At 49.2% G+C, this 27,983-nt stretch overlaps 1 protein-coding gene and 2 non-coding genes across 4 annotated transcripts; 2 read left to right on the top strand and 1 right to left on the bottom strand.

Annotated features, from left to right (window-relative positions):
• Positions 1 to 328: 328 nt before the first annotated feature.
• USB1 (U6 snRNA biogenesis phosphodiesterase 1) lies at positions 329 to 26,261 on the top strand. Of its 2 annotated transcripts, none has more exons than XM_068260010.1 (7): positions 329 to 435; positions 7,424 to 7,578; positions 9,132 to 9,315; positions 10,577 to 10,630; positions 13,964 to 14,069; positions 20,763 to 20,846; positions 25,480 to 26,261. In XM_068260010.1, the coding sequence occupies exons 2-7, from the start codon at positions 7,464 to 7,466 to the stop codon at positions 25,582 to 25,584; spliced, it is 648 nt and encodes a 215-aa protein (XP_068116111.1). In that variant the 5' UTR covers positions 329 to 435; positions 7,424 to 7,463; the 3' UTR covers positions 25,585 to 26,261. The 2 variants fall into 2 exon arrangements, with proteins under 2 accessions (XP_068116111.1, XP_068116112.1); XM_068260011.1 differs by lacking the exon at positions 329 to 435 and adding an exon at positions 539 to 640.
• Positions 23,041 to 23,111, bottom strand: TRNAG-GCC (transfer RNA glycine (anticodon GCC)). The gene has a single exon. It is a non-coding gene; the product is annotated as a tRNA-Gly (tRNA).
• Positions 23,300 to 23,370, top strand: TRNAG-GCC (transfer RNA glycine (anticodon GCC)). The gene has a single exon. It is a non-coding gene; the product is annotated as a tRNA-Gly (tRNA).
• Positions 26,262 to 27,983: the final 1,722 nt, after the last annotated feature.

Here is a 27,983-nt window from a genome sequence, read left to right as displayed (position 1 = left end):
TGGCAGTTAGCAGTTGCCAGGTGGCAGTGAGCAGTTGTGAGAGTTTGAGAGGCATTACACTGCCTATGAACAGTCTATGGAATAGAGGCCTTATAATGAGCACAGGTACATTGCAGAGGAAGAGAGACACTTCAGAGAGAGCACTTGTGATATTATTGATGGATACATTGTAAATGACAGGTGAGGTCATACTGATTGATACAATGTAAATGATAATTATCAGGTGGGAGGGGCTTGATGAGTGATCCCAGCTGAGTGGCTATCAGTGGTGGGCGGAACCCGTGTGAATAGTCTTGTTCCCGGGAAGACAGTATAGGCGAGCGGACAGTGCAGAGCTGGCGGTGGGCGGGGACTCAGACGGCTTCCGGTCAGGCTGGCGCTCGTGGGATACAGCAGCAGCGACAGTTCCTCTGAAGGGGAGGAGACTTCGGAGGGGTGAGTGACGTCACAGGGCTGCTGATACCTCCTCAACGTGTCCCCCTGGCAACCAGGACTGTGCAGATCTGTTCCCTGCTGCCGGCCAATCACAGTGCAGGGTGGAGCAACATGGGAGGAGTCACCCATCTTTTTCACTGTGCAGTGTCCCTGGAAATGTCACTGGGGTCCAATCAAGACATCACTTCCCATCAGCCCCTTACAGGTGGTATTCAGGGTAGTGCAGAGTAATGGCTGCCCCTTCTCCCTCTGCCATGTGTCCCTGGAAGTGTCCTTAGCAGCCAGTGATGTCCAATCATGACCTCACTTCCTATCAGCCCCTTACATGGGGGATTCAGGGTAGTGTAGAGTAATGGCTGCCTCTTCTCCCCCTGCCCTGTGTCCCTGGAAATGTCCTTAGCAGCCAGTGATGTCCAATCATGACCTCACTTCCCATCAGCCCCTTACATGGGAGATTCAGGGTAGTGCAGAGTAATGGCTGCCCCTTCTCCCTCTGCCATGTGTCCCTGGAAGTGTCCTTAGCAGCCAGTGATGTCCAATCATGACCTCACTTCCTATCAGCCCCTTACATGGGGGATTCAGGGTAGTGTAGAGTAATGGCTGCCCCTTCTCCCCCTGCCCTGTGTCCCTGGAAATGTCCTTAGCAGTCAGTAGTGTCCAATCATGACCTCACTTCCCATCAGCCCCTTACATGGGAGATTCAGGGTAATGCAGAGTAATGGCTGCCCCTTCTCCCTCTGCCCTGTGTCCCTGGAAGTGTACTTAGCAGTCAGTGATGTCCAATCATGACCTCACTTCCCATCAGCCCCTCACATGGGAGAATCAGGGTAGTGCAGAGTAATGGCTGCCCCTTCTCCCCCTGCCCTGTGTCCCTGGAAGTGACCTTAGCAGTCACTGGGGTCCAATCATGACCTCACTTCCCATCAGCCCCTCACATGGGAGAATCAGGGTAGTGCAGAGTAATGGCTGCCCCTTCTCCCCCCGCCCTGTGTCCCTGGAAATGTGTGTACAGTATTGGCAGTTCTGATATTCCCTCTTGTGTACAGGCAGTTAGATTCTCCCCCTCCCCCTATACTGTGAGCCTGGAATGCTGCACTATAGAATGCTGATAATAACTGGAGGAGGCTCTATTCTCTATTATCCACCTATGTGAAGAGGCAGATGATGGTGAAATGTGGCTTGTTAGAATAGTACGACTCCTGGTTGCCTAGGGAGACCCCCGGTCTTTACCCGCGTGGACAGGTGATGTCCCTCTACAGCGGCACACAGAAAGAGAGAGATATTATAGATGTGGACTCGGTTTGTCAGTTTCAAACTTCTCTCAAAGTTTCTATTCAAAACTTATCAATATACAACTTACAAGTTATTGGCTGTACGGCTAGAATAATAGCTAGAGGCACTAACTTTCATTGTGTAAATTAAATACTTTATAAGCAAGAATTTTTAATCCGGATGATACCATTTATTGGCTAACTTAACTACTAACTATCGTATACTTTTAACTAACTTATACTTATATTTCTTAACTAACTTATACTTATATTTCTTAACTAACTGATACTTTCTAGGGTGAGACACGATGCATTTCTTTTAGAGAACAATCGGCTACAGATCTCTTTCAAAGTCACAGAAATAAGAACATTGCTGTCTCAGCAGAACAAAAAGCAGCTGAAACACAATTAAAAGGATTCGAGAGCTGACGCAAAATTTTAAAAAGGGAGGAGCAGGCATGTATGTGACGCAGTCCTCATGCCCCCTGCTCCCCACCTGTTCTCCTCCACCCCCTCAGCCTCTTGCAGTGTGGGCAGTAGTGCGCAGGCGCTGATCTGGCAGCACACGTGCCCACAGGCGGTAGTGCTCTGCGTATGATGTCACCATTGACAAGCGCATGTATAGAGCGCTCCTGGCCGCAGATATGCGATCAAAGATGCGCACCACCAGGTCAGCGCCTGTGTGCTACTGGCTGACCTGGGAGAGCTGAGGGGGGCTTTTAGGTGAGTGGAGGGGGTATCATTTACAGCCTCGTTTCTAGGGGGCGCCTATACCTGGCTAACCTTTACTGGGGCGCCTATACCTGGCTAACCTATACTGGGGCACCTATACCTGGCTAACCTATACTGGGGGCACCTATACCTGGCTACCTATACTGGGGGCACCTATACCTGGCTAACCTATACTGGGGGCACCTATACCTGGCTAACCTATACTGGGGCACCTATACCTGGCTAACCTATACTGGAGCACCTATACCTGGCTATCCTATACTGGGGCACCTATACCTGGCTAACCTATACTGGGGCACCTATACCTGGCTAACCTGTACTGGAGCACCTATACCTGGCTAACCTATACTGGGGCACCTATACCTGGCTAACCTTTACTGGGGCACCTATACCTGGCTAACCTATACTGGGGCACCTATACCTGGCTAACCTTTACTGGGGCACCTATACCTGGCTAACCTATACTGGGGCACCTATACCTGGCTAACCTATACTGGGGCACCTATACCTGGCTAACCTATACTGGAGCACCTATACCTGGCTAACCTATACTGGGGCACCTATACCTGGCTATCCTATACTGGGGCACCTATACCTGGCTATCCTATACTGGAGCACCTATACCTGGCTAACCTATACTGGGGCACCTATACCTGGCTAACCTATACTGGGGCACCTATACCTGGCTAACCTATACTGGGGCACCTATACCTGGCTAACCTATACTGGGGCACCTATACCTGGCTAACCTATACTGGGGCCCCTATACCTGGCTAACCTATACTGGGGCACCTATACCTGGCTATCCTATACTGGAGCACCTATACCTGGCTAACCTATACTGGGGCACCTATACCTGGCTAACCTATACTGGGGCACCTATACCTGGCTAACCTATACTGGGGCACCTATACCTGGCTAACCTATACTGGGGCACCTATACCTGGCTAACCTATACTGGGGCACCTATACCTGGCTAACCTATACTGGGGCACCTATACCTGGCTTCCTATACTGGGGCACCTATACCTGGCTTCCTATACTGGGGCACCTATACCTGGCTTCCTATACTGGGGCACCTATACCTGGCTTCCTATACTGGGGCACCTATTTCTGGCTAACCTATACTGGGGCGCCTATACCTGACTATCTATACTGGGGGCACCTATACCTGGCTAACCTTTACTGGGGCACCTATACCTGGCTATTCTATACTGGAGCACCTATACCTGGCTAAGCTATACTGGGGCACCTATACCTGGCTATTCTATACTGGAGCACCTATACCTGACTAACCTATACTGGAGCACCTATACCTGGCTAACCTATACTGGGGGCACCTATACCTGGCTAACCTATACTGGGGCACCTATACCTGGCTAACCTATACTGGGGGCACCTATACCTGGCTAACCTATACTGGGGCACCTATACCTGGCTAACCTATACTGGGAGCACCTATACCTGGCTTCCTATACTGGGGGCACCTATACCTGGCTAACCTATACCGGGGCACATATACCTGGCTATCCTATACTGGGGCACATATACCTGGCTATCCTATACTGGAGCACCTATACCTGGCTAACCTATACTGGGGGCACCTATACCTGGCTAACCTATACTGGGGGCACCTATACCTGGCTAACCTATACTGGGGGCACCTATACCTGGCTAACCTATACTGGGGCACCTATACCTGGCTAACCTATACTGGGAGCACCTATACCTGGCTTCCTATACTGGGGGCACCTATACCTGGCTAACCTATACCGGGGCACATATACCTGGCTATCCTATACTGGGGCACATATACCTGGCTATTATTTACCAGGACACCTATACCTGGCTATCCTATCCTGGGTACATCTATACCTGTATATACTAAATATTTTTCTTCTGAATTGGAACATATTGCCTGTGCAAATATTAATACTGTCACTGTTTTCACAGACAGTCTGTATTGGCTCAACTGCATAAATTGCATGAAGTACAAACACAGGAAAATACCTATACTGGGGGAACCAATACCTGGCTACCTATACTGGGGGCACCAATACCTGGCTACCTATACAGGGGGCACCTAAATCTGACTAACCTATACTGGGGCACCTATACCTGGCTAACTATACAGTGTTCTCCCCAGGAATTCTTTCCAGCCAGGTGGCATGAAATAGTAGCCAGGTGGGGCAATATGAGAGAATGCAGGGCTGGTGCTTCTCTGCGCAACTCTGCTTATAGCATAGGAGGAGGTGGGCCGATGACAGCCGGGTGGCATGAAATAGTAGCAGAGTGGGGCGAGATGAGAGAATGCAGGGCCGGTGCTTCTCTGCACAACTCTGATTACAGCATAGGAGGAGGTGAGCTGATGACAGCCGGAAGCTCACCAAAACTAGCTGGGTGGAGCACCCGGCTAAAAGAGCCTAGAGAGAACACTGCTATGCTGGGGGCACCTACACTGGGGGCTAAATACCGCATCACAAATAATGTTCTCAATTTTTACACCCTTGCCCTGGGAGCAATTTAGCCTAGAAACTGCCCTGATGCTTTAAAAAGGTATTATACTATATACCATCACTAGACAGTTTACATCTTCAACCCTCAAAATGCTAACAGGGCCCTAGGCAAGATGGCAAAGTTGGCCCACCCCTGATGCCCACATGGCTGTTTTGGTAATATTTGGAAGGGGCTTGTGCCAACCAGGAACCGTGTCTTTCCTCAGGCCCCAGTCTCACTACAGTAGCAAAATTAAAAGTAACTTTATTTAGAAGACCTACCGTACATTTCAGTGTAAGAATATGCTGCAGTGATGAACGATTACTTGGACTGGAGCTACAAATCTGATCCCACTTTACACTGGTTTGTTGAACCCTATGATTGGCCAGAGCTGTTTAATAAGGATTTTTAGGGTCTGGGAAGACTTAAAAGACAACTGAAGTGAGAGGGTTATGGAGGCTGCCATATTCATTTCCTTTAAAGCAATAGCAGTAGCCTGGCTGTCCTGCTAATCCTCTGCCTCTAATACTATTAGCCATAGCCCCTGAACAAGCATGCAGCAGATCAGATGTTTCTGACATTATTGTCAGATCTGACAAGATTAGCTGCATGCTTGTTTCTGGTGTTATTCAGACACTACTGAATCCAAATAGCTCAGCAGGGCTGCCAGGCAACTAGTATTGTTTAAAAGGAAATAAATATGGCAGCCTCCATATATTTCTCACTCCCTTTTGTCCTTTAACCACTCTGCGACCACCTAACGCTGATCGGCAGCTGCAGAGTGGCTCCCCCAGGAGCGTCAAGTCCTGGGGGAGGAATTAGCGGTGATCATTGCTGGCAGACTTAAAAAAACACAAACAGCCGTTTGTTTTGATTGTACAGCGCGGTGATCTACCGTAGTGCTGTACTGGGGACAGCCGTGTCACTTGGCTGTCCCCTACATTGCCTCACTATGCGATCCCCTACGCCTATGAGAGAGGATCACCCTGATAGGTTCTCGGGGGAAGGGGGGGGGAGGAAATATACATATTTATAGAAGTGTCTGGATCCTCCAGACCACTGCCGCTGCCCGGGACCCTCCTGCACATTGCGCATGCACTCCTGTACATGCGCGGCCACGCTTGGGCGGTAGCACAGAGCCGCTTGCTTGTGCATAAGTGTCCTCAGCGTACAGTGCAGTTGCAGCCATCCTCGCGCAGTATGTCCACACTCGTGCCTGAAGAGTAGCGCGACCGCAAGCTTGGAATCCAGCAAGCTCTTGTCCTGTTCCTTTCAGGGCTCCATGCTCTGTAACGGTGGACCGGAGGATGTCGTGTAAAGTCTCTACAGGATCAGATGCTTCCCTTTTCTTAGGTATTTGCCTTCAGGTACATTTTATACTAATGGGGTTTGTACTCCATGTATCAATATTTCTTTGAATCAGAATTTGTGCATCACTAGTTTATGGAAAGCACAACAATGAATATGAAATATACTGTATCTTTCTCTCTACCGTACAGCAACAAGCACAGGGCACTCACAGTACTAGAAGTCCCCCTTAGGGCCCTTTTCCACTAGCAATCGCAATCACAAACGCCAGCGATTGAGATTGCCATTTTTCATTAATTCTGTTATGCGATTGCAATTTGCATACATTGCATTATCATTGTAAAAATCGCTCCAGAAAGCGATTGCGATTTGCGATTTCCAAAACAAATCACTGTAGTGGAAAATACTTCTTGTGATTTCTATGATAAAGTAACAACCCTAGCGATTTAAAAATCACTAGCGATTTGCGATTCAGCAATCACAATCGCTCTAGTGGAAAGGGCCCTTAGGGCCCTTTTCCACTAGCAAACGCAATCACAAATGCCTGCAATTGCGATTTTTCATTAATTCTGTTATGCGATTGCAATTTTTCATTTGCATTGCATTATTCCTCTTAAAATTGCTCCAGAAAGCGATTGCAATTTGCGATTTACAAATAGAATCACTATAGTGGAAAATACTTCTCATGATTTCTATGATAAAGTAACAACCCTAGCGATTTGCGATTCAGCTGTGCAGTGGAAAAAGGCCCTTACTGTGTTGAGGGCGTACGTCAGACGAAGGCGCCCGTAATTTATTTTTTTTGCAGGGTGAAGCCGCTAGTTGAACATTGACAGAGTATTTGCAGCAAGGGAGCATACTCACCTGGACGATGCGCTCCCTCCAATCTGTGTCCTCAGGTCTCTAGCAGCAGCTGTTCTCTGACTCCCGGCGGCCTGTACATACCCGTAACATGCCGCCGTGTCATTGAGATCAGGCGCTGGGGAGGATGAAGGTGGTAGGACACAACCTGCAGGGAGTGAGGTGGCTGGAGAGGTGAGTGGTGACTACACTCCGCTGCCACAAGTACTCTGCAGGAGTCCAGAGGTAGTGAACTGATCTCTAGACCTGTGTGTGTGTGTGTGTGTGTGTGTATATATATTATTTAATAATAGTAATTCTTTCCTGTATCCTCCCCTTAGGCAGCACAGACCCCTTCCCCTCCCAGAATGTGTTCTGAACATGTTCCCAGACCCAGATGGGGCCCAACACACAGATGACACCACCAGACATGGCGGACGCATGCGCAGCTTCCCCCACCAGCGAGGAAACTGGGCCACCTATGTCTATGTTCCACGTGAGTACAGTCATCTGATGCAGCCACGGACATATACATGATACATTGCAGAAAGGGAGAGGAAGACTGCTGCACTCACATGTAATACACAGATGGGAGCAAGGAGATCAAACGTCCATAGGTAACCAAGGAAGTCGCTGCACCAAATAGTAGGGTGAAGTAGAAAATCTTTATATTTTAATCCATCATCAGTGTTATGTCTAAAAGCTCACGCGTATCGGAGCAGGTGGCTCCCCAATCATAGCTATCATAGCTATAATCATAGCTATGAGTGGGGAGCCACCTGCTCCGATACGTGTGAGCTTTTAATCATAACACTGATGATGGATTAAAATATAAAGATTTTCTACTTCACCCTACTATTTGGTGCTACATGATACATTCCTCTTCCCATAAAACTGTTTATTAACAGGGATAGTCAATGAGATGCAAATATTTCTGAGTTGATGCACATTTTATCCTAATTTAAATGCAAATGTATGCAGCTTGTAAATGGCCCAGACAGATCGTACAGTGGCTGCATTTCGTTGTTTTTTTTTTTCCAGGCTATTACAGTAAAACCAATGCGCTTTGCAAAGAACGACCTTTCTTCCTCAGGATCACATAAAATGTTTACTGTAAATTCAGTTTATGTGACCCCGAGGAAACAACGTAGTTCCTTGCGAAACGTATTGAAACAGCAATAACAGAAATAAAAAGTAACTACTTCCTAAAGTCCAATTGATCGTGTTTGGGGCCATACGTTAGATGGTATCCCGCTGTTCACCGATAAGTCATCTGTCCGGGAAGCTGACACAACAGCCATAGGCAAGATAGCTTTATCGGGCCCAAACCTGATGCCAATGAGACGCCAGCAGGCTAACCACTTCTAATGCTTGTTTGCAGATTTTGACGCTATCAGCCAGAATCTAAGTCGCTCTCTAGCTGGAGGGTTCTGCTTTGAAGTCTGACACACACACAGGGAGCACTTGCTTTCTTCTTCTTTACTCCTGCTGTGTACATGCAGTACAGATCTTGGAGACAGCTGCATGCCTTTGTGCCCACACACCTGACGATCGTTAGACAATTTGTATGGAGCTCCCCCTCTTACACACACACACAGGGCAAGCGCACACCAAAAATCAGTAGCGTAATCGCAAACGCTTTGCCTTTTTCTGAAGCAATTTTTTTTTTGTTTGTTTTTTACTGTTTATACCTAGTGATTTTTAGAGCGTTTTCGCTTATCGTCTTTAGACGTCTTCTACACTTTGACCTGGAAGACATCAGCTTTTGAAAAAAAATGCTAGGAAAATCGCTCCATTCTAGCGTTTTGTAGAGCAAATTCCACTTTCCTATACTTAACATTGACGCGTAATCGCCTCAGAAAGGACCCACGTTTTGCATTTGGGGAAAAAATCCCATCGCTCCGGTGTGATCCATCCCATACATTAGTCACATGTTTTTCGAAGCGCTGGTGATTTTTAGAGTTCTCAGAAGCGCTGTTGGTGTGCACCAGCCCCGACCCACGTCCCCGAGAGGATTTACCTTTCTTTGCTTGTCTTTCCCCCCCTTAGTGCAGCCTCAGGAGGAGTTCCTGGAGATGCTGGACGCAGTGCTGGAAGCAGCCAGGAGAAAAGGTCTTCGGATGACTAAGATGGAGAAATTTCACATCAGCCAATCACAGACCGTTATACTGCGACATCACTGGATTGACCTGTTCGTTCAGTCATTGCGGGAAGGACTGAGCGCCATGCCAAGGTAAGCGCTTTCTTCTCTACGGTATATGAAAGGCACATCGCACGGCCTGTTCACATTGCCCAGTGCTTCCCGGCGATCGCATTCAGGTCCGCGATTGTGCTTGTGATTCCCGTCACTAGAATGAGAATCGCTGCGCAATTGCCCCCAAAACGCTTCATGCATCGCGTTTGCGTTTGATCAAAATCGCAAACACCGCAGTGTAAATATATCCATAGGGATACACTAGCAGCAGCGCTTTGCTGATCACCTTCGATCAGTAAAGCACTGAAAAAGTGCCCAGTGTGAACCAGCCTTGCGATCCACCCGTCATGGGGATGAGATGGTAATAATCCGAATAGTGGCCATTAATGATACAATTCTCCGGAGGATCAGTTCTTTGATGCGATCATTTTATCAAAGGGAATAGATCGTTCAGGCCCACTAACGGAAGGAAAGCTGCTATACAATTCAGTCAGATTAATGGAATTGATCCGTTTTTTGGATCGATTCCATCAATCTGATCGGATTCATTAGCAGCTTTCTTTCTCTTAGTGGGCCCGAACGATTGTTTCCAATTGTTAATAGGATCAGACAATCGATCGCCTGGAGAATTGCATTGTTAATGACTGCCTTATTTTGATGTACAATTTAGCTAAATTTTTGCAGTTTGGAAATGAACCAATCAGATGCAGAAGCAGAATTGTATCACGTTGGAATTCTTTGTATCTCATTGACCATGGCTACCCAGGGCAGGCTGCATACGCGGCTGTGTGGTGCCTGTACTGTAGCTAATACATCAATGCCCAGCAGCTGTGCAGACAGTTGTGTGGATGGAATAAGAGGATGAGATGTGGGTGGAGTTATCAGTAGAGGTGTGGCCTGCAGCTGAGCAGACAGTTGTGTGGACTGAATAAGAGGATGAGGTGTTTGTGGAGTTATCAGAGGCATGGCCAGCAGCTGTGCAGACAGTTGTGTGGACTGAATAACAGGATGAGATGTGGGTGGAGTTATTGGTAGAGGTGTGGCCAGCAGCTGTGCAGACAGTTGTGTGGACTGAATAACAGGATGAGATGTGGGTGGAGTTATTGGTAGAGGTGTGGCCAGCAGCTGTGCAGACAGTTGTGCGGACTGAATAACAGGATGAGATGTGGGTGGAGTTATCAGAAGAGGCGGGGTGTGCAGACTATTGCCTCCGGGAAAAACGTATTCCTTTATATATAACTATTTCTTATTATATACAATGTTGATTGACCTGTGCTTTTTTATTTTTTTTGTGCTGCAGGTTCCTGTGTGTTGCTGACCGAGTGAAAGTTTATACCAATCAGGAGAAGACCAGGTGAGGGCGCTCTAATGTCACTGTGTGTATAATGGGTGTACTAGGGCTGGCTTCCCCAAATGAGGCCAAGTGTTTGTTTTTTTTATTGTGTTTATTACTGTTGGGTAGATAGTGTTAGTCAATGAAACTATAATAATGTAATTTTTATGAAAAATTTTATTTCAATGTTCAACTGCTGCATTTCCAAGCTGAAAACATTTTACTAAATGTTTGCATCAACTCAAAATTATCTTCATCTCATTGACTGCTGGTGGAGAGTTTTGAAGCTGCATCAGAATAAGGCCTCCTTTCCACGGACCACTGATAGGCAGTGAAATGCGTCTCAAACTCTCTCAACTGCCCACTGCTGCCTGGCAACTGCTCGCTGCTTCCTGGCAACTGCTGCCTGGTAACTGCTTGCTGAGCACATACCTCAACAGTCCGTGGAAAGGAGGCCTTAATCAGACTTTGCATTCCTGGGCTGTTGCCTGTTCAGGCAGGGGTCACACTTGCCAAAAATTGTGTGCGTTTTTCACGATGTGAAACTGCATGCAAAATCACACATAATTCTTCCCAATGCACAATCGCGCAATGAGTGTTTTCTTTCAGCGGTAACACAATAGCGGCACTGCTGCTTTCTTCCCACATCGTGTTCGATTCCCTATTGCCGACAGTCAGCTGCTGTCAGGGAGGGTTCTCTGGTTTTGTGACACCTGCCTTAAAGTGCACCTGAGATGAGAAGCATCTCAGGCTCTATACTTACCTGCGGCTTCCTTGAGGCCACTTGTCGTCTCCCCGGGTGGCTCCTGTCCCCCGCAATACTGCCTGAAAGCCTGGCCGAGTTGCACTTCGTTGGGCATGTGTGGCCCGGCCAGACGCGCTCCCCCATCACAGTAGTACTATGCAGACGCAGAACACTGCCAGCCATGGGAGCGCCACACATGCCCAAGGAAGTGCAACTTGGCCAGGCTTTCAGGCAATATTACGGGGGACAGGAGCCACCCGGGGGACACGGCGCGGGATGAGCGGCCTCAAGGGGCTTAAGGAAGCACCAGGTAAGCATGGAACCTGAGACGCTTTTTGTCTCCGGTACACTTTAAGATTCCTCACAATTGTAGCTGTGTTGGTAATACAGCAATAAAGAATTGTTACATTTTGTAGGCATTTTATAGTGGAATAAAGACATGAATGCAGAAAATACACTTTTTTTTCCCCATGTTTCCCCCTTCCTAATTTTCACATACGTGCCACAGTTATAAAACGCCTCCAAGTGCATTATTTGGCTCAGTTAAAATGATCCCACAAATGCCATTTTCCATCACTAGTTGGACATGTAACGTAGTATTCTCCCCAGCCTGGGCTCTCCAGCAATTGGATGGGGTTGCTAGGATACACACTCTGGGGACCCCAGTGCTGTACAGATACATTGCAAGGCAACAGTCAGGGGTGCATCTATACAGCGTTGGGTCATCAAACTGTCGCCCTGGGGATGACATCTGGTCACTAAGGGCAGCAGCCATTACAGGTGTCCATGGATCTTAAAGGGTCCCTGTAGTAGTGAGAGTGATATGGAGGCTGCCATATTGATTTCCCTTTAAGCAATACCAGTTGCCTGGCTGTCCTGCTGATCCTCTGCCACTAATACTTTCAGCCATAGCCCCTGAACAAGCATGCAGCAGATCAGGTGCTCTGACTCAGGTTTTACTGGATTAACTGCATGCTTGTTCCAGGGTTTTGCCTCTTTGTTTCTACTTATGCCACGAGATCAGCAGGGGCAACTGGTATTGTTTACAAGGAAATAAATAGGGCAGCCTCCATATCCCTCTCACTTCAGGTATCCTTTAAGGCCAAGTATAGGTGACACCAAGCGTTCGTCAGTTAGGTAGGGGTTAACGCTTTACTTTTGTAGTTTGACACTATCACTTTAACTTTATATTTACATTTTCTAACCCTTTTTTCCCCTACATTTCATGAATGATTGCTGCTATTTGCTGTGGTAGCAATCATGCACTGGTGAATGGGTGCACGAGCGTGCGGCAGCTGTTAGTGCAGTGCATGCGTCTCACGTCCTGAAATCTATAGGAGAACTAATTGGGACGTTGGATTCCCATCCTAAAATCTTAAAGTGGATAACGATCCCTCACTCCATCATCTGTAGTGTTTAGCCTTGTACACACGCATGACTAAGGCCTCCTTTCCACGGACAGGTGAGCTGTGTGCTCAGCAAGCAGTTACTGGGCGGCAGTGAGCAGTTACTGGGCGGCAGTGAGCAGTTACCGGGCAGCAGCTAGCAGTTGCCAGGCAGCAGTGAGCAGTTGTGAGGGTTTGAGAGGCATTTCACTGCCCATCAACTGTCCGTGGAAAAGAGGCCTAAGGCCGCCTTTCCACAAACTGTTGAGCTGTGTGCTCAGTGAGCAGTTACCAGGCAGCAGTGAGCAGTTACCAGGCAGCAGTGAGCAGTTACCAGGCAGCAGTGAGCAGTTGAGAGCGTTTGAGAGACCTTTCACTGCTTATCAGCGGTCCGTGGAAAAGAGGCCTAAAGCTGGCCAACAAGGTTGATAATGACCACCTCAGCTGATAGTCAGATGTGTGTACAGCAGCCCCTGACTGTAGCTTCGTAAGCGATCCGCCTGGGGGATCAACATGGCCAAGCAACGGCCAACTCCTATGTACACGCCGCTTCCCTGCTTGTCATGTGACATCATGTATGCCCCGCCCCCGCATAGCAACAGAGCGCGCTGCCAGCTACACTGCTGACTCTGGTCTGTACAGGCCGGCCCAGCGATGTCACCCGAGGGGATCAGGTCCTGTCCCCTCCACCAGCCACATCAGTCAGGTATGTATGCCGTTCCCCCGCCTGTCACATGACATCATGTATGCCCCGCCCCACATAGCTGCTGACACTGGTCTATAGAGGCCGGCCCAGCGATGTCACCCGAGGGGATCAGGTCAGAGGTGTGCATGCAGTTTTGAGGGAGGTCCATACTTAGCATGTGTTTGCATATGAGTTCCTGTTGTGTTCAAGTGCTGCGGATAGATGTGGGCGGGGTAATCTGTGATGTGGGCGTGCCCCCTCCTGGCAGTGAGGATTAGGGAGGATCAATGAGATGCAAATATATGCAGCTTGAAAAAAGGTCCAATCAGTTTAAACCTCAGTTTAAATTGATTGGTCCATTTTCAAACTGCCTATATTTGCATACAAATTTGCATATATTTGCATAAACTCTTGAGTTTGCATATCTATGATCATCCTTAGTGAGGATATGATGTGAGCGGCCGATGATGAGGAATGACTGGGCTATATCTGTGTGCGATCCTATTGTGACGTGTGATAACCGCCTGCTTCTTCTGCAGGACGTTCCTGGGACTGGCGGTGACGGTCGGGCACCAGCAGCTGCTGGAGGTGGTATCACAAGTGGACAAATCCCTTCAGGAGTTCAATCTGGAGACTTTCTTCCAGGTCGGTGCAGCTGCCTTACATTCTTCATTACAGGACAACTCCAACGACAAAAGTAAACCTAACTGACGGGTTCTGGACTAGTCCATCTCCACATGGGGGATTCTCTGGGTTTTCTTTGTTTTCAAAAGCATTTCGTGAATGGCAGTTTACGGCTAAGATCGTAAGATACCAGCCAGCCTCCCTACTCACTCGCACACTATTCTGACATTTAGAATTAGAGACAGTCATTCAGGAAATGCTTTTGAAAACAAAGGAAACCCTGAGAATCCCCCATGAGGAGATGGGACTAGTTCAAAACCTGTTGGCTCTGTCAGATTTCTACTGCTTACTTTTTTGGCTGGAGTGGTTCTTTTTTAATGATTTTTTTTCCCCAAAAAAATTCAACATTATGCAAATAGCAGTTTGTAGCTGCCCAACCAGAACTTTTTAAGCGGTATATCAGATTCTATAAACTAATTTTAATTGAGTTTTCTTTGAAGCAAGTTACAGTTTTGGCCAATGGTTGATCTTTTTTGATAGTCATTGTTCATTATAGACGTTCAGTGAAAAAGCGCCCTCTGCAGCGTCAGTGCTGTGTGCAGTGTAAGCCTAAAGGCTGCTACACACCTTCAAGTATGATTGGCCAATGTTACCACCGCCATGTAGGATGAGGGCGAACAGATATTGAATACTATGAGCAGATTGCGTAGGTAAGCCCCCATACTGCACGGAACTGGTAAAATTGGGCAATAAAAATTTAAGGTGTGTACCCGGTTTAAAGGTGCTGGCTAAAGGTACAATTGTCAGCGAAGAATTTCCTGAGCGGTCAGATAAATGCGATTGGTTTGGCAGAAAAGAGACCTTGTTGATATTCCAGATTGACGATGAAAGATTCTGAGGCTAGGAGCACACTAGGCAGGAGTGCACGTGTTTTTGCTGCTAATGAAAGTCTATGGGCCGTGTGTGTGTGTGTGTGTGTATAGTGTATGTGTGTATATAGTGTGTACTGTGTGTGTGTGTGTATGTATAGTGTTTACAGTGTGTGTGTGTGTGTTTTACATGTGTGAAAATGATGCAAGTTGTACACACACACACACACAAACACACAGGAATGCATTTTTGATGTGTTTTCTTTTGTAAAACATGATCCTGTACTTTACTCATTGATTAGGAAAATAATGAAAACCACAAACGTGAAACACACCAAAAATGCATGAAAAACACAAACGCGTACAAAAATGCAGAAAATGATTAAAAACACACAGTGCAGAAATCGTGCGTTCTGCCCTGCCTAGTGTGTAGTGTGTGCGCGCGTGCGTTGTTCTGCCCTGCCTAGTGTGTAGTGTGTGCGCGCGTGCGTTGTTCTGCCCTGCCTAGTGTGTAGTGTGTGCGCGCGTGCGTTGTTCTGCCCTGCCTAGTGTGTAGTGTGTGCGCGCGTGCGTTGTTCTGCCCTGCCTAGTGTGTAGTGTGTGTGTGCGCACGTGCGTTGTCCTGCCCTGCCTAGTGTGTGTGCGCGCGTGCGTGGTCCTGCCCTGCCTAGTGTGTAGTGTGTGCGCGCGTGCGTTGTTCTGCCCTGCCTAGTGTGTAGTGTGTGTGCGCGCGTGCGTTGTCCTGCCCTGCCTAGCGTGTAGTGTGTGCGCGCATGCGTTGTTCTGCCCTGTGTAGTGTGTGTGCGCGCGTGCGTTGTCCTGCCCTGCCTAGTGTGTAGTGTGTGCGCGCGCGCGTTGTTCTGCCCTGCCTAATGTGTAGTGTGTGTGTGCGCGCGCGCGTGCGCGTTGTCCTGCCTAGTGTGTGTGTGTGTGTGTGTGTGTGTGTGTGTGTGTGTGTGTGTGTGTGTGTGTGTGTGTGTGTGTGTGTGTGTGTGTGTGCGCGCGCGTGCGTTGTTCTGCCCTGCCTAGTGTGTAGTGTGTGCGCGCGTGCGTTGTTCTGCCCTGCCTAGTGTGTAGTGTGTGTGCGCGCGTGCGTTGTTCTGCCCTGCCTAGTGTGTAGTGTGTGTGTGTGCGCGCGCGTGCATTGTCCTGCCCTGCCTAGTGTGTAGTGTGTGCGCGCGTGCGTTGTCCTGCCCTGCCTAGTGTGTAGTGTGTAGTGTGTGTGTGCGCGCGTGCGTTGTTCTGCCCTGCCTAGTGTGTAGTGTGTGCGCGCGTGCGTTGTTCTGCCCTGCCTAGTGTGTAGTGTGTGTGCGCGCGTGCGTTGTCCTGCCCTGCCTAGTGTGTAGTGTGTGTGCGCGCGTGCGTTGTCCTGCCCTGCCTAGTGTGTAGTGTGTGTGCGCGCGTGCGTTGTTCTGCCCTGCCTAGTGTGTAGTGTGTGCGCGCGTGCGTTGTCCTGCCCTGCCTAGTGTGTAGTGTGTGCGTGCGTGCGTTGTCCTGCCCTGCCTAGTGTGTAGTGTGTGCGCGCGTGCGTTGTTCTGCCCTGCCTAGTGTGTAGTGTGTGCGCGCGTGCGTTGTTCTGCCCTGCCTAGTGTGAAGTGTGTGCGCGCGTGCGTTGTTCTGCCCTGCCTAGTGTGTAGTGTGTGCGCGCGTGCGTTGTCCTGCCCTGCCTAGTGTGTAGTGTGTGAGCGCGTGCGTTGTTCTGCCCTGCCTAGTGTGTAGTGTGTGCGCGCGTGCGTTGTTCTGCCCTGCCTAGTGTGTAGTGTGTGTGCGCGCGTGCGTTGTCCTGCCCTGCCTAGTGTGTAGTGTGTGTGCGCGCGTGCGTTGTTCTGCCCTGCCTAGTGTGTAGTGTGTGTGCGCGCGTGCGTTGTTCTGCCCTGCCTAGTGTGTAGTGTGTGTGCGCGCGTGCGTTGTTCTGCCCTGCCTAGTGTGTAGTGTGTGCGTGCGTGCGTTGTTCTGCCCTGCCTAGTGTGTAGTGTGTGCGCGCGTGCGTTGTTCTGCCCTGCCTAGTGTGTAGTGTGTGCACGCGTGCGTTGTTCTGCCCTGCCTAGTGTGTAGTGTGTGTGCGCGCGTGCGTTGTTCTGCCCTGCCTAGTGTGTAGTGTGTGTGTGCGCGCGTGCGTTGTCCTGCCCTGCCTAGTGTGTAGTGTGTGTGCGCGCGTGCGTTGTCCTGCCCTGCCTAGTGTGTAGTGTGTGAGCGCGTGCGTTGTTCTGCCCTGCCTAGTGTGTAGTGTGTGCGCGCGTGCGTTGTTCTGCCCTGCCTAGTGTGTAGTGTGTGTGCGCGCGTGCGTTGTCCTGCCCTGCCTAGTGTGTAGTGTGTGCGCGCGTGCGTTGTTCTGCCCTGCCTAGTGTGTAGTGTGTGTGCGCGCGTGCGTTGTTCTGCCCTGCCTAGTGTGTAGTGTGTGTGCGCGCGTGCGTTGTTCTGCCCTGCCTAGTGTGTAGTTTGTGCGCGCGTGCGTTGTTCTGCCCTGCCTAGTGTGTAGTGTGTGTGCGCGCGTGCGTTGTACTGCCCTGCCTAGTGTGTGGTGTGTGCGCGCGTGCGTTGTTCTGCCCTGCCTAGTGTCTGTGCGCGCGTGCGTTGTTCTGCCCTGCCTAGTGTGTAGTGTGTGTGTGCGCGCGCGTGCATTGTCCTGCCCTGCCTAGTGTGTAGTTTGTGCGCGCGTGCGTTGTTCTGCCCTGCCTAGTGTGTAGTGTGTGTGCGCGCGTGCGTTGTTCTGCCCTGCCTAGTGTGTAGTGTGTGCGCGCGTGCGTTGTTCTGCCCTGCTTAGTGTGTTCCCAGCCTCATGGTGAGCGTTTCATGATAATTTAGTCAAATAAAAAAAAAACGTATCATAACTGGTTGTGATAGATATAAAGTACAGATTGGTTTGTTGATGGTGAAATAATCGATGTATTATGACCTTTATATTTCCATTTGCGTTTATCTGATGGATTGGGCGATTCTTCGCTGATAATTGTACTGTTAGTGGGCACCTTAAAGCGATCACGATCCGAAGGGTTCAAAATCAGATACTTACCCAGAAAGGAGGGAAGCTTCCGGATCCTATCCCATGTCTGAAGCCCCCCATTGCAGAGCGCGGACCCCCAACACATCGGGGCAGCTCGGCTCCTCTTCCTCAATCATGGCCGTGCAGAAGCCACGTGAGCACGTCCGCACATGCCCAGTAGCACGGAGACCACGGCTCTGGCTTACTGCACATCCACAATAGCACGGAGACCACGGCTCTGGCTTACTGCACATCCACAATAGCACGGAGCCCACGGCTCTGGCTTACTGCGCATGCACGATAGCACGGAGCCCACGGCTCTGGCTTACTGCGCATGCACGATAGCACGGAGCCCACGGCTCTGGCTTACTGCGCATGCACGATAGCACGGAGCCCACGGCTCTGGCTTACTGCACATCCACAATAGCACGGAGACCACGGCTCTGGCTTACTGCACATCCACAATAGCACGGAGCCCACGGCTCTGGCTTACTGCGCATGCACGATAGCACGGAGCCCACGGCTCTGGCTTACTGCGCATGCACGATAGCACGGAGCCCACGGCTCTGGCTTACTGCGCATGCACGATAGCACGGAGCCCACGGCTCTGGCTTACTGCGCATGCACGATAGCACGGAGCCCACGGCTCTGGCTTACTGCGCATGCACGATAGCACGGAGCCCACGGCTCTGGCTTACTGCGCATGCACAATCGCACAGAGCCCACGGCTCTGGCTTACTGCGCATGCACAATAGCACGGAGCCCACGGCTCTGGCTTACTGCGCATGCACGATAGCACGGAGCCCACGGCTCTGGCTTACTGCGCATGCACGGCTCTGGCTTACTGCGCATGCACAATAGCACGGAGCCCACGGCTCTGGCTTACTGCGCATGCACGATAGCACGGAGCCCACGGCTCTGGCTTACTGCACATACACGATAGCACGGAGCCCACGGCTCTAGCTTACTGCGCATGCACGATAGCACGGAGCCCACAGCTCTGGCTTACTGCGCGTGCACGGAGCCCACGGCTCTGGCTTACTGCACATGCACGATAGCACGGAGCCCACGGCTCTGGCTTACTGCACATGCACGATAGCACGGAGCCCACGGCTCTGGCTTACTGCGCATGCACGATAGCACGGAGCCCACGGCTCTGGCTTACTGCACATCCACAATAGCACGGAGCCCACGGCTCTGGCTTACTGCGCATGCACGATAGCACGGAGCCCACGGCTCTGGCTTACTGCACATGCACGATAGCACGGAGCCCACGGCTCTAGCTTACTGCGCATGCACGATAGCACGGAGCCCACAGCTCTGGCTTACTGCGCGTGCACGGAGCCCACGGCTCTGGCTTACTGCACATGCACGATAGCACGGAGCCCACGGCTCTGGCTTACTGCACATGCACGATAGCACGGAGCCCACGGCTCTGGCTTACTGCACATGCACGATAGCACGGAGCCCACGGCTCTGGCTTACTGCGCATGCACAATAGCACGGAGCCCACGGCTCTGGCTTACTGCGCATGCACGATAGCACGGAGCCCACGGCTCTGGCTTACTGCGCATGCACGATAGCACGGAGCCCACGGCTCTGGCTTACTGCGCATGCACAATAGCACGGAGCCCACGGCTCTGGCTTACTGCGCATGCACAATAGCACGGAGCCCACGGCTCTGGCTTACTGCGCATGCACAATAGCACGGAGCCCACGGCTCTGGCTTACTGCGCATGCACAATAGCACGGAGCCCACGGCTCTGGCTTACTGCGCATGCACGATAGCACGGAGCCCACGGCTCCGGCTTACTGCACATGCACGATAGCACGGAGCCCACGGCTCTGGCTTACTGCGCATGCACGATAGCACGGAGCCCACGGCTCTGGCTTACTGCGCATGCACAATAGCACGGAGCCCACGGCTCTGGCTTACTGCGCATGCACGATAGCACGGAGCCCACGGCTCTGGCTTACTGCGCATGCACGATAGCACGGAGCCCACGGCTCTGGCTTACTGCGCATGCACAATAGCACGGAGCCCACGGCTCTGGCTTACTGCGCATGCACGATAGCACGGAGCCCACGGCTCTGGCTTACTGCGCATGCACGATAGCACGGAGCCCACGGCTCTGGCTTACTGCGCATGCACGATAGCACGGAGCCCACGGCTCTGGCTTACTGCACATGCACGATAGCACGGAGCCCACGGCTCTGGCTTACTGCGCATGTACAATAGCACGGAGCCCACGGCTCTGGCTTACTGCGCATGCACGATAGCACGGAGCCCACGGCTCTGGCTTACTGCGCATGCACGATAGCACGGAGCCCACGGCTCTGGCTTACTGCGCATGCACGATAGCACGGAGCCCACGGCTCTGGCTTACTGCGCATGCACGATAGCACGGAGCCCCCGGCTCTGGCTTACTGCACATGCACGATAGCACGGAGCCCACGGCTCTGGCTTACTGCGCATGCAGGCTCGGTCGGCTATTGTGCAGCCATGATACAGGAAGAGGACAATGCCTTGTCGCTGATCTTTCGGGGGGGGGGGGGCTGCGCTCAGCGACGGGGTGGCAATGGAATAGCGAAGGAAGCCTCAATCTGATCCTGAGGCTTCTCTCTCTCTAGGTATATTTTGTACCTCAGCTTCGGCTCTGGTACACACGTCCAATTTTTTTTTGGCCAATGATTGGTCAATTTTACCACCTCCATGTAGTATGAGAGTTTCCTTACACAATCTGTTAATAGTATTCACAATCTGTTGGTCCCCCTACTACACGGAAGTTGTAAAATTGGATGTGTGTGGACACTTAGTGATGATGCGATGGTTTACTAAAGAAACCGTTTCTGTTTTCCCAGAATCCTTCCTTCCACGTCAGCCTGGCCTGGTGTGTGGGGGACTGTGCAGGACTGATCCAGGGAGCCACTCTGACACAGCTGCAGGTGAGAGAGCGCCCTCTGCAGGGCAATGTAACTTATGTGCTAATCCGTCTCTCCAGGTAACACTACAAGCCTGCCAGGCTAACACACTTTCAATTAAGGTTGGCCAATCACTGGCCAATTTTACCTCCCCATGTAGTATAAGATACAGATATTGAACACTATGAGCAGATTGTGTAGGTAAACCTTCATACTACATGGAGGTGGTAAAATTGGTCAGAGATTGGCCAATCAATATTGGATGTTTGTATCATCCAGACTAAAAATTGACTCAGCAGCACTGGAAAGGCCTGATGTTTCTTTAACTGTTTCACAGCATCAGAACTTGTTTTCTCCTTTATAAGCCTCATTTTTAGCTGCACAGAAAAAAACTGCCCGGGCATTTTTCCCCTGATGCTGTGCAAAGCATGATGGGATTTCTGATGTTGTTGTTCTCGTTCTGCTGTTTTGGTGCAATTTTTTTTTTTTTTTTTACATTTTGAATTTGACATTTGAAGCCTAGTGTGTGCAGCTGGGAGGGGTGATCAGGACACAGGACAGTTGGAACTGTGTCTCCTGCTCCTTGTCACCTCCTTTCCACCAAAAAGATGGCTGCCCCCATGACAAAGATGGCAGCCCCCATGAATCACAAACATTTGCCTGTTCTTTTAAAACGGGGTGGGTAAGAGATTATATTACCTATCTATTCTAATTAACATAACTAATGTAACTTAATGACAGTATGTTTGTTTAGGCTGAAGTTCCCCTTTAAGTTAGTATACCTAGACTAATGTGTGCTTAAAGTGGACCTGAACTCTTGCACAGGACAGAAGGAAAGCATAGAGAAATGCACCCTGTGTGTATTTAGAGAGTTTAGCCTGTCTAATTCCCCCTCATCTGTGACTAATCACCAATGTAATTTGAGCTCTCAGCTGTGCCAGCTTGTTTTTCTTTACAGGTTATTATGCTGTTGCTTATCTTTCAGAGCAGAAAGGAAGTTCTGAGATCAGGTCCGCTTTAAAATAGAACAAGAACATACACTGGTGTTACTGATTTAGCTTGTCTTGTAAAATACAGTGTTCTCTCCTGTGCAGAAAACGTCTCAGCTTGCAAAGATTTCTATCTGATGTGTGTACTCAGCTTTACGGTCCTTTTCCACTAGCAAACGCATGCAAAATCACGCTGCAATGCGATTGTGTTTCCTTTAATTCCCACTACCGCGGTCTGACGGATACGAGCGCAAACGCAACAAAACATCGTGCAGGTCGGTGATCGCAATTCTGGGAAAAACAAATCCCAGTAGTGGGGAAAGAGCACCGGAATATTTACACGTTAATCGCAGTGTTGTTGCGATCAGCAAAATGGGCGACATCCGATTTCCGTATCGGGTCACGCCTCGTGTAAGAGGGCGCTTAAATATGCAAAGATGCCATAAATGACTCGATTTTCCATCGCCTAATTAAGTGATTGCAGTGCAACACTACAGGGCGTCAATCTACCACTGCTGCTGCCCTGTGTGAGCGAGATCTTCCGTCCGGTACGGTCTGATTTTCATCAATTTTGTCTGCCAATCGATCAAAATTACTTTCGGCCAGGCATGTTGGGGTATTGATCTCAGATTCAATCACAACGATCGGCTCTGCCGGGAATCGATAGGAAAAATCAATACGTGTGTGGGCACCCTCATCAGGGCCCTTTTCCACTAGCAGTGATTGCGATGCTGAATCGCAAACTGCTAGTGATTTTTAAATCGCTACGGTTTGTCAAATAACATAGGAATTGCAGTAGGTCATTTCCACTACCGTGATTTTGTTTTTTACTTAATCGCGATTTTTGCATTGCATAGCAAAATCGCAATCGCCGGGAGAATTTGGAACTTTGCTGAATCGCAATTGCCAGTGGAACAGGGAGCGCCGCTAGCCCGCGATCACTTTCGGCTCCACGATCTTAACTAAAATCTTGCGATCTGTGCTTGTGATTCCCGTTCATTAGAACAAGAATCGCAGATCAATCGCCCCCGAAACGCTGCTTGCAGCGAGCTTGCGATTGATCAAAATCGCAAGCGCTGCAGTGCGAATGTATCCATAGGGATACATTGTAGCAGCGCTTTGCTGATCGCCCGAGCGCCCTTAAGCAAAAACGAGCAGCAGGCATACACATGTATCAAAAAGTATATATTTGATAGCCAGGTTTATTCTGGTAAGCAAAAAAGAATCCTTGCATTGGCCGGGAATCGAACCCGGGCCTCCCGCGTGGCAGGCGAGAATTCTACCACTGAACCACCAATGCTTCAGATGATGTTATCTCCACCTTATTCCTACAAGTCCTGACTCAGAGGTGCCACATCAGCAGTGTACAGCTGTGTGCTTCCCAGTGTGTAGTCCTATTCATCCAGCTGTTTCCAGCAGAGTCATGTTACATCCAGCACAGTTCTTCACAGCATAGAGATCTGTTTCATCCAGCTGTGCTGGTGTAAGGCATTGGTGGTTCAGTGGTAGAATTCTCGCCTGCCACGCGGGAGGCCCGGGTTCGATTCCCGGCCAATGCAACTTTTGGGTTTTCCCTCCTATTTTAGGGTTATTTAACCCTTGATCACATATGTACTGAAAGCTAGTGAGCTATGTAGTAGTTGCCCCTCAGTCCTCGATTCGTGCTGCAGGAATGCTAAAATATCACTGGAACGCTCTCGCTCAAACATGTCAAATTTCCAAATAAATATGACTGATGAAACTGAGCTTATAATTAACCATTTATGCAAGCTTTACGTCCGCACCGGCGGCTGCTACAGCCACAGGGACGTGCTAGTTTGGGGGAGGTTTGCACGCGATCGCGCTGTTACCAGCAAGAGGGGGGGGGGGGGGAAGATTGGCTGCAGGGGACAAAAGTCCCCTATGCCAATCCGTACATGTCCGCCGAGAATGTACACTGTTTTTGTGCAAGAACAGTGTTTATTCTTAAATAGAGCCGCCGCGGTTCCTTCTCCGCCCATAGATTTATGAAAGTTCACATTTATTAATCTTGCTGCAGGCCACCCGTGATGCAGGCTTCCATTGAAGCCTGCAGTCACTTCCCTAGTTACAATGTAGCAACACATTGTTTCCTATGTAGTATGCTACATAGGGATTTGCTCAGCGGGGACATCTTGTGACCAAATAGTAAAATTACGCCGACTGTCTTTAGGGATTTAAAAAAAAATAAATGTATATGAATGTCAAGAGGACATATTATAAATTTATGGGCTAAAAATTAGCAATGGATGTAAAAACTGAAAAAATGTAAAAAAAAAAATCCAAATAGTATTATCACCATATATTATACTAGGGATATAATTTCAATGTTGCAATAACCGGGACAAATGGGCAAATAAAACGTGTGGATTTTAATTACGGTACCATGTGGTATTTTAAAACTATAATGGCCGAAAACCGTGAATTTTTTTTTCCAATTTTTCTTCTTAATTATTCCCATTTAAAATGCATGTAGTATAAAACAATTCTTAACATAATGTACCACCCAAAGAAAGCCTAATTGGTGGTGGAAAAAACAAGGTATAGATCATTTCTTTGTGATAAAGTTATTGGGGATTGAATGGGAGGAGCGCTGAAATGAGAAAATTCCTCTCGCCCATAAGGTGAAAAATCCCTGCGGGCTGAAATGGTTAACAAAGATGTAATACGCTTAACCTTCCTGGCGGTAAGCCCGAGCTGAGCTCGGGCTATGCCGCCGGAAGGCACCGCTCAGGCCCCGCTGGGCCGATTTGCATAATTTTTTTTTTTTTGCTGCACGCAGCTAGCACTTTGCTAGCTGCGTGCAGTGCCCGATCGCCGCCGCTACCCGCCGATCCGCCGCTATCCGTCGCGCCGCAGCCGCCCCCCCCCCCCCCCCCCCCCCCCAGACACCGTGCGCTGCCTGGCCAATCAGTGCCAGGCAGCTCTATGGGGTGGATAGGAATCCCCTTTGACGTCACGACGTCGATGACGTCATCCCGCCCCGTCGCCATGGCGACGGGGGAAGCCCTCCAGGAGATCCCGTTCTTTGAACGGGATCTCCTGATCGCCGGCAGCTATCATGTAGCGAGACTTTGTCTCGCTACATGAAAAAAAAAATTAAAAAAAAAAAAGGATTTGCTGCCCCCTGGCGATTTTTTAGCAAACCGCCAGGAGGGTTAAAATGGTTTGCCTTTGCAAAGGCAGGACAAACTATGCAGAACTGTGAGGACTGGGACCCTCAGGAGCTAGCAAACCTGAAAGGAAAATACATGTATGAGTTAATGATTGTATGTGTAGTACAGCTAAGAAATGGAGCGTTAGCAGCAAAGAAAAGTCTCGTAATGTTTTCTAGTACAGGAGGAGTTAAAATAGTAACTAAGGGGAAGGAGGGGGCCACTAGACACCAGGGAACTATATAGGGGGTAGGAGGGACCAATAAACACCAGGGAACTGCAGAGGGGATGGAGGGGGGCCATTAGACACCAGGGAACTTAATAAGGGATAGATGTGGCTATGAGACATTGAGGTCAGCCTGCGACTCGCTCATTTTCGGCCTTCTTTGTATTTGAGTTTGACACCCCTGCTGTAGAAAAAGCAGCAGTGGGTTATGAAGGGACGGCGCCCCCTGCTGGAGGAGGTGCTGATACAGTATTTTCTCTTTTTTCCAGAATGTGGTGGACGAGTTTGAAGATTCTGAAATCCTGACTCGATTCTATGCGGAGGAAATTTGCTGCAAATCTGGGAACAAGACCTTCACCATCCCACTTCGATGATTGGACAGAGAAATCGATCAGATGTATTTTTTTTTTCAGATGTATTTTTATTCCTGACAAGTTAGCGGTGTTGTTCCAATCTAAGTCAGACTCAGCTATACTTCCCCCTGCCTGATTCCAGCTCTATAGATAACATTGTTTTACCTGTGAGTATTGCCCTCTAACCTTCCTGGCCAGAGTTGGAGAATCTGCTCTCTCTGTGGGGGATACCATCGACCTTTGTAAAGCGCTTTTCTCCTATAGGACTCAGAGCATATAGATTAGCCTCAGATCAATGTTAAGGGATGGCATGTGCTACAGAGGAAAAAAAGTTGTTTGTAAATGCCAGACTAAACAGAATGCTTTTCAGTTTGGATATAAACACCTCTAGGGTTAAAGCTATCTTGAAAGGGTGTATGTGAAGGAGTTCCAAAGCTATGGAGCAGCATGACAAGAGGCTGTGGTTACATATTACCTTACTATTGAGCTGATTTTCCTGATGGGACATGCAGAGAGACTTAGTAGTGAAAAATGTTTAAATGCATCTTCTGTCCCTGAGTTTAGGAATACTTTAAGGGGGTGGAGGGGTCTACACTGAAAATTCCACAGTCCCAAAGCATATGGGTTTTTTAGTTCCATACTGTTATTTTATAAAAAGTAGGACTTATTTATAGAATAAATAACCTTTTCACAACATATATGAATGTCTGTGTATTGGCGAGCATTCTGTGGATTACAGTCACATGAAAGCCAAGTTGCGAGACATGTAGGGAAGGTAAGAGATGTGCATTATTTTACTTTATTCACTGCGCGGTTTATATGTAATAAGTAACAAAAATGTGATGCTGTATATGGTCTTAAAGAGAACCAGAGATGAAGCACCCTCTTGTATTTTACCTTATAAATCAGTGGGAACATGACAGTAAACACCTAATCTGCTCTTTGTTTCATTCCTCACTGCTCAGTCTGCCTGTTATCACCTCTGATAAAAATCCCCGACTGAGCACTCAGTCTGGCTTTGCTACGGAAAGATTATAGCTGAGTCTGTCTTCTCTGGTGTCTTTTCAAGCCCAAGCCTGCCCCCTTGTGGCTCTGCTATAATGGCTCAGCTATAATTATTCCCTGCAAAGCCAGACTGAATGCTCAGTCCGGGATTCTTATCACAGCTGATAAGACACTTTTTTTTAGCAGGGAGGATGAAACAGAGAGCATGGTAATGCTCTTACTGATATATATGGTAAAATACACAAGGGTGCTTCCTCTCTGGTTCCCTTTAAAAGATAGCAGGAAAAAAAAAATCATTCACACTCGTCCGTGCAAAGTTTTCCGCATGTACACAACCTGTGGGGGGGATACTGGAGGGTCACTAAAGGAAGGGTAATTGGGGTAGCCTATATGAAGAAGGCAGGGGCTGGGGAAGAAGTGGGAGGTGCACTACCTTTTGGGGGGAGGAGTGTTATTGGAGGTGCCCCACCCATGGGGAATATTGGAGGACCTTGTGCATGCCAAGTAGCAGTGAAGCTGCTGTATGCAACACTGCCCCCCGAACCCATTCACTATTCAGAGATAAAGTTTCATCTTTTTTTAAAACAACTTTTCAGCACTCTGCATGTGAAAAAGCACCAAATATTTTTTTGCTTGCTGGTGGCTTAAAGAGACTCTGTACTAAAAAAAAAGTTCCCCTGGGGGTACTCACCTCAGGAGGGGGAAGTCTCAGGGTCCCAATGATGCTTCCCCCATCCCTGTAGCTGCAGGCAATCCAGCGCTGGCTCCCCCGAAGTCTCCGGCAATCCTCCCCTGACAAGCCTGACAAGGCGTGATATATTTACCTTCCCTGGCTCCAGCGGGGGGCGCTGTTGTGGCTCTCAGCGGGGGGCTAGATGGAAATAGCCGATCTCCGTTGGGTTCGCTCTACTGCGCAGGTGACTTGCGCCTCCGTAGTAGAGCGGACCAACAGCGATCGGCTATTTCCGCCTATCTCCGAGCGGAGAGCCGATACTGCGCCCGCACTGGGAAGGTAAATATTTACATCCCCGCTGTTCGGAGGGGCACAGCGAGACCACCACGGAACACAGGAGGATGGGGGAAGCCTCATTAGGATCCGGAGGCTTCCCCCACCCGAGGTGAGTACCCCCCAGGGGAACTTTTTATTGTTACAGGTTTTCTTTAAAGCATTTTATTGATAAGGTGCGCAAATATCCATTAAAGGGACTCCGAGCAGTGCAGAAACTATGGAAAGATGCATATCATTTTAAAGCTCTCTTTCTCCTCTTTCCAATGATATATAAACCGCCGCCCTACGCCTTTTAGTTTTCGATATGTTCGCGATTGAAATTGCCGCGGCCGCGATTTCAATCGCGAAAATAGAGAAAACTAAAAGGTGGAGGGCAACGGTTTAGGTGTTGTCAGAAAGAGGAGAA

Source organism: Hyperolius riggenbachi, chromosome 11, assembly GCF_040937935.1.
Source record: "Hyperolius riggenbachi isolate aHypRig1 chromosome 11, aHypRig1.pri, whole genome shotgun sequence".
Classification (NCBI taxonomy): Eukaryota; Metazoa; Chordata; class Amphibia; order Anura; family Hyperoliidae; genus Hyperolius; species Hyperolius riggenbachi.
This window is presented reverse-complemented; position numbering and strand designations above follow the sequence as displayed.

Bases quoted from the DNA above. Each gene is read 5' to 3' on its own strand.
- USB1 (XM_068260010.1), top strand. From the start codon at position 7,464: ATGTTCCCAGACCCAGATGGGGCCCAACACACAGATGACACCACCAGA. The intron at 7,579-9,131 runs GTGAGTACAGTC...TCCCCCCCTTAG, and splicing joins CACCTATGTCTATGTTCCAC to TGCAGCCTCAGGAGGAGTTC. The intron at 20,847-25,479 runs GTGAGAGAGCGC...TCTTTTTTCCAG, and splicing joins CCACTCTGACACAGCTGCAG to AATGTGGTGGACGAGTTTGA.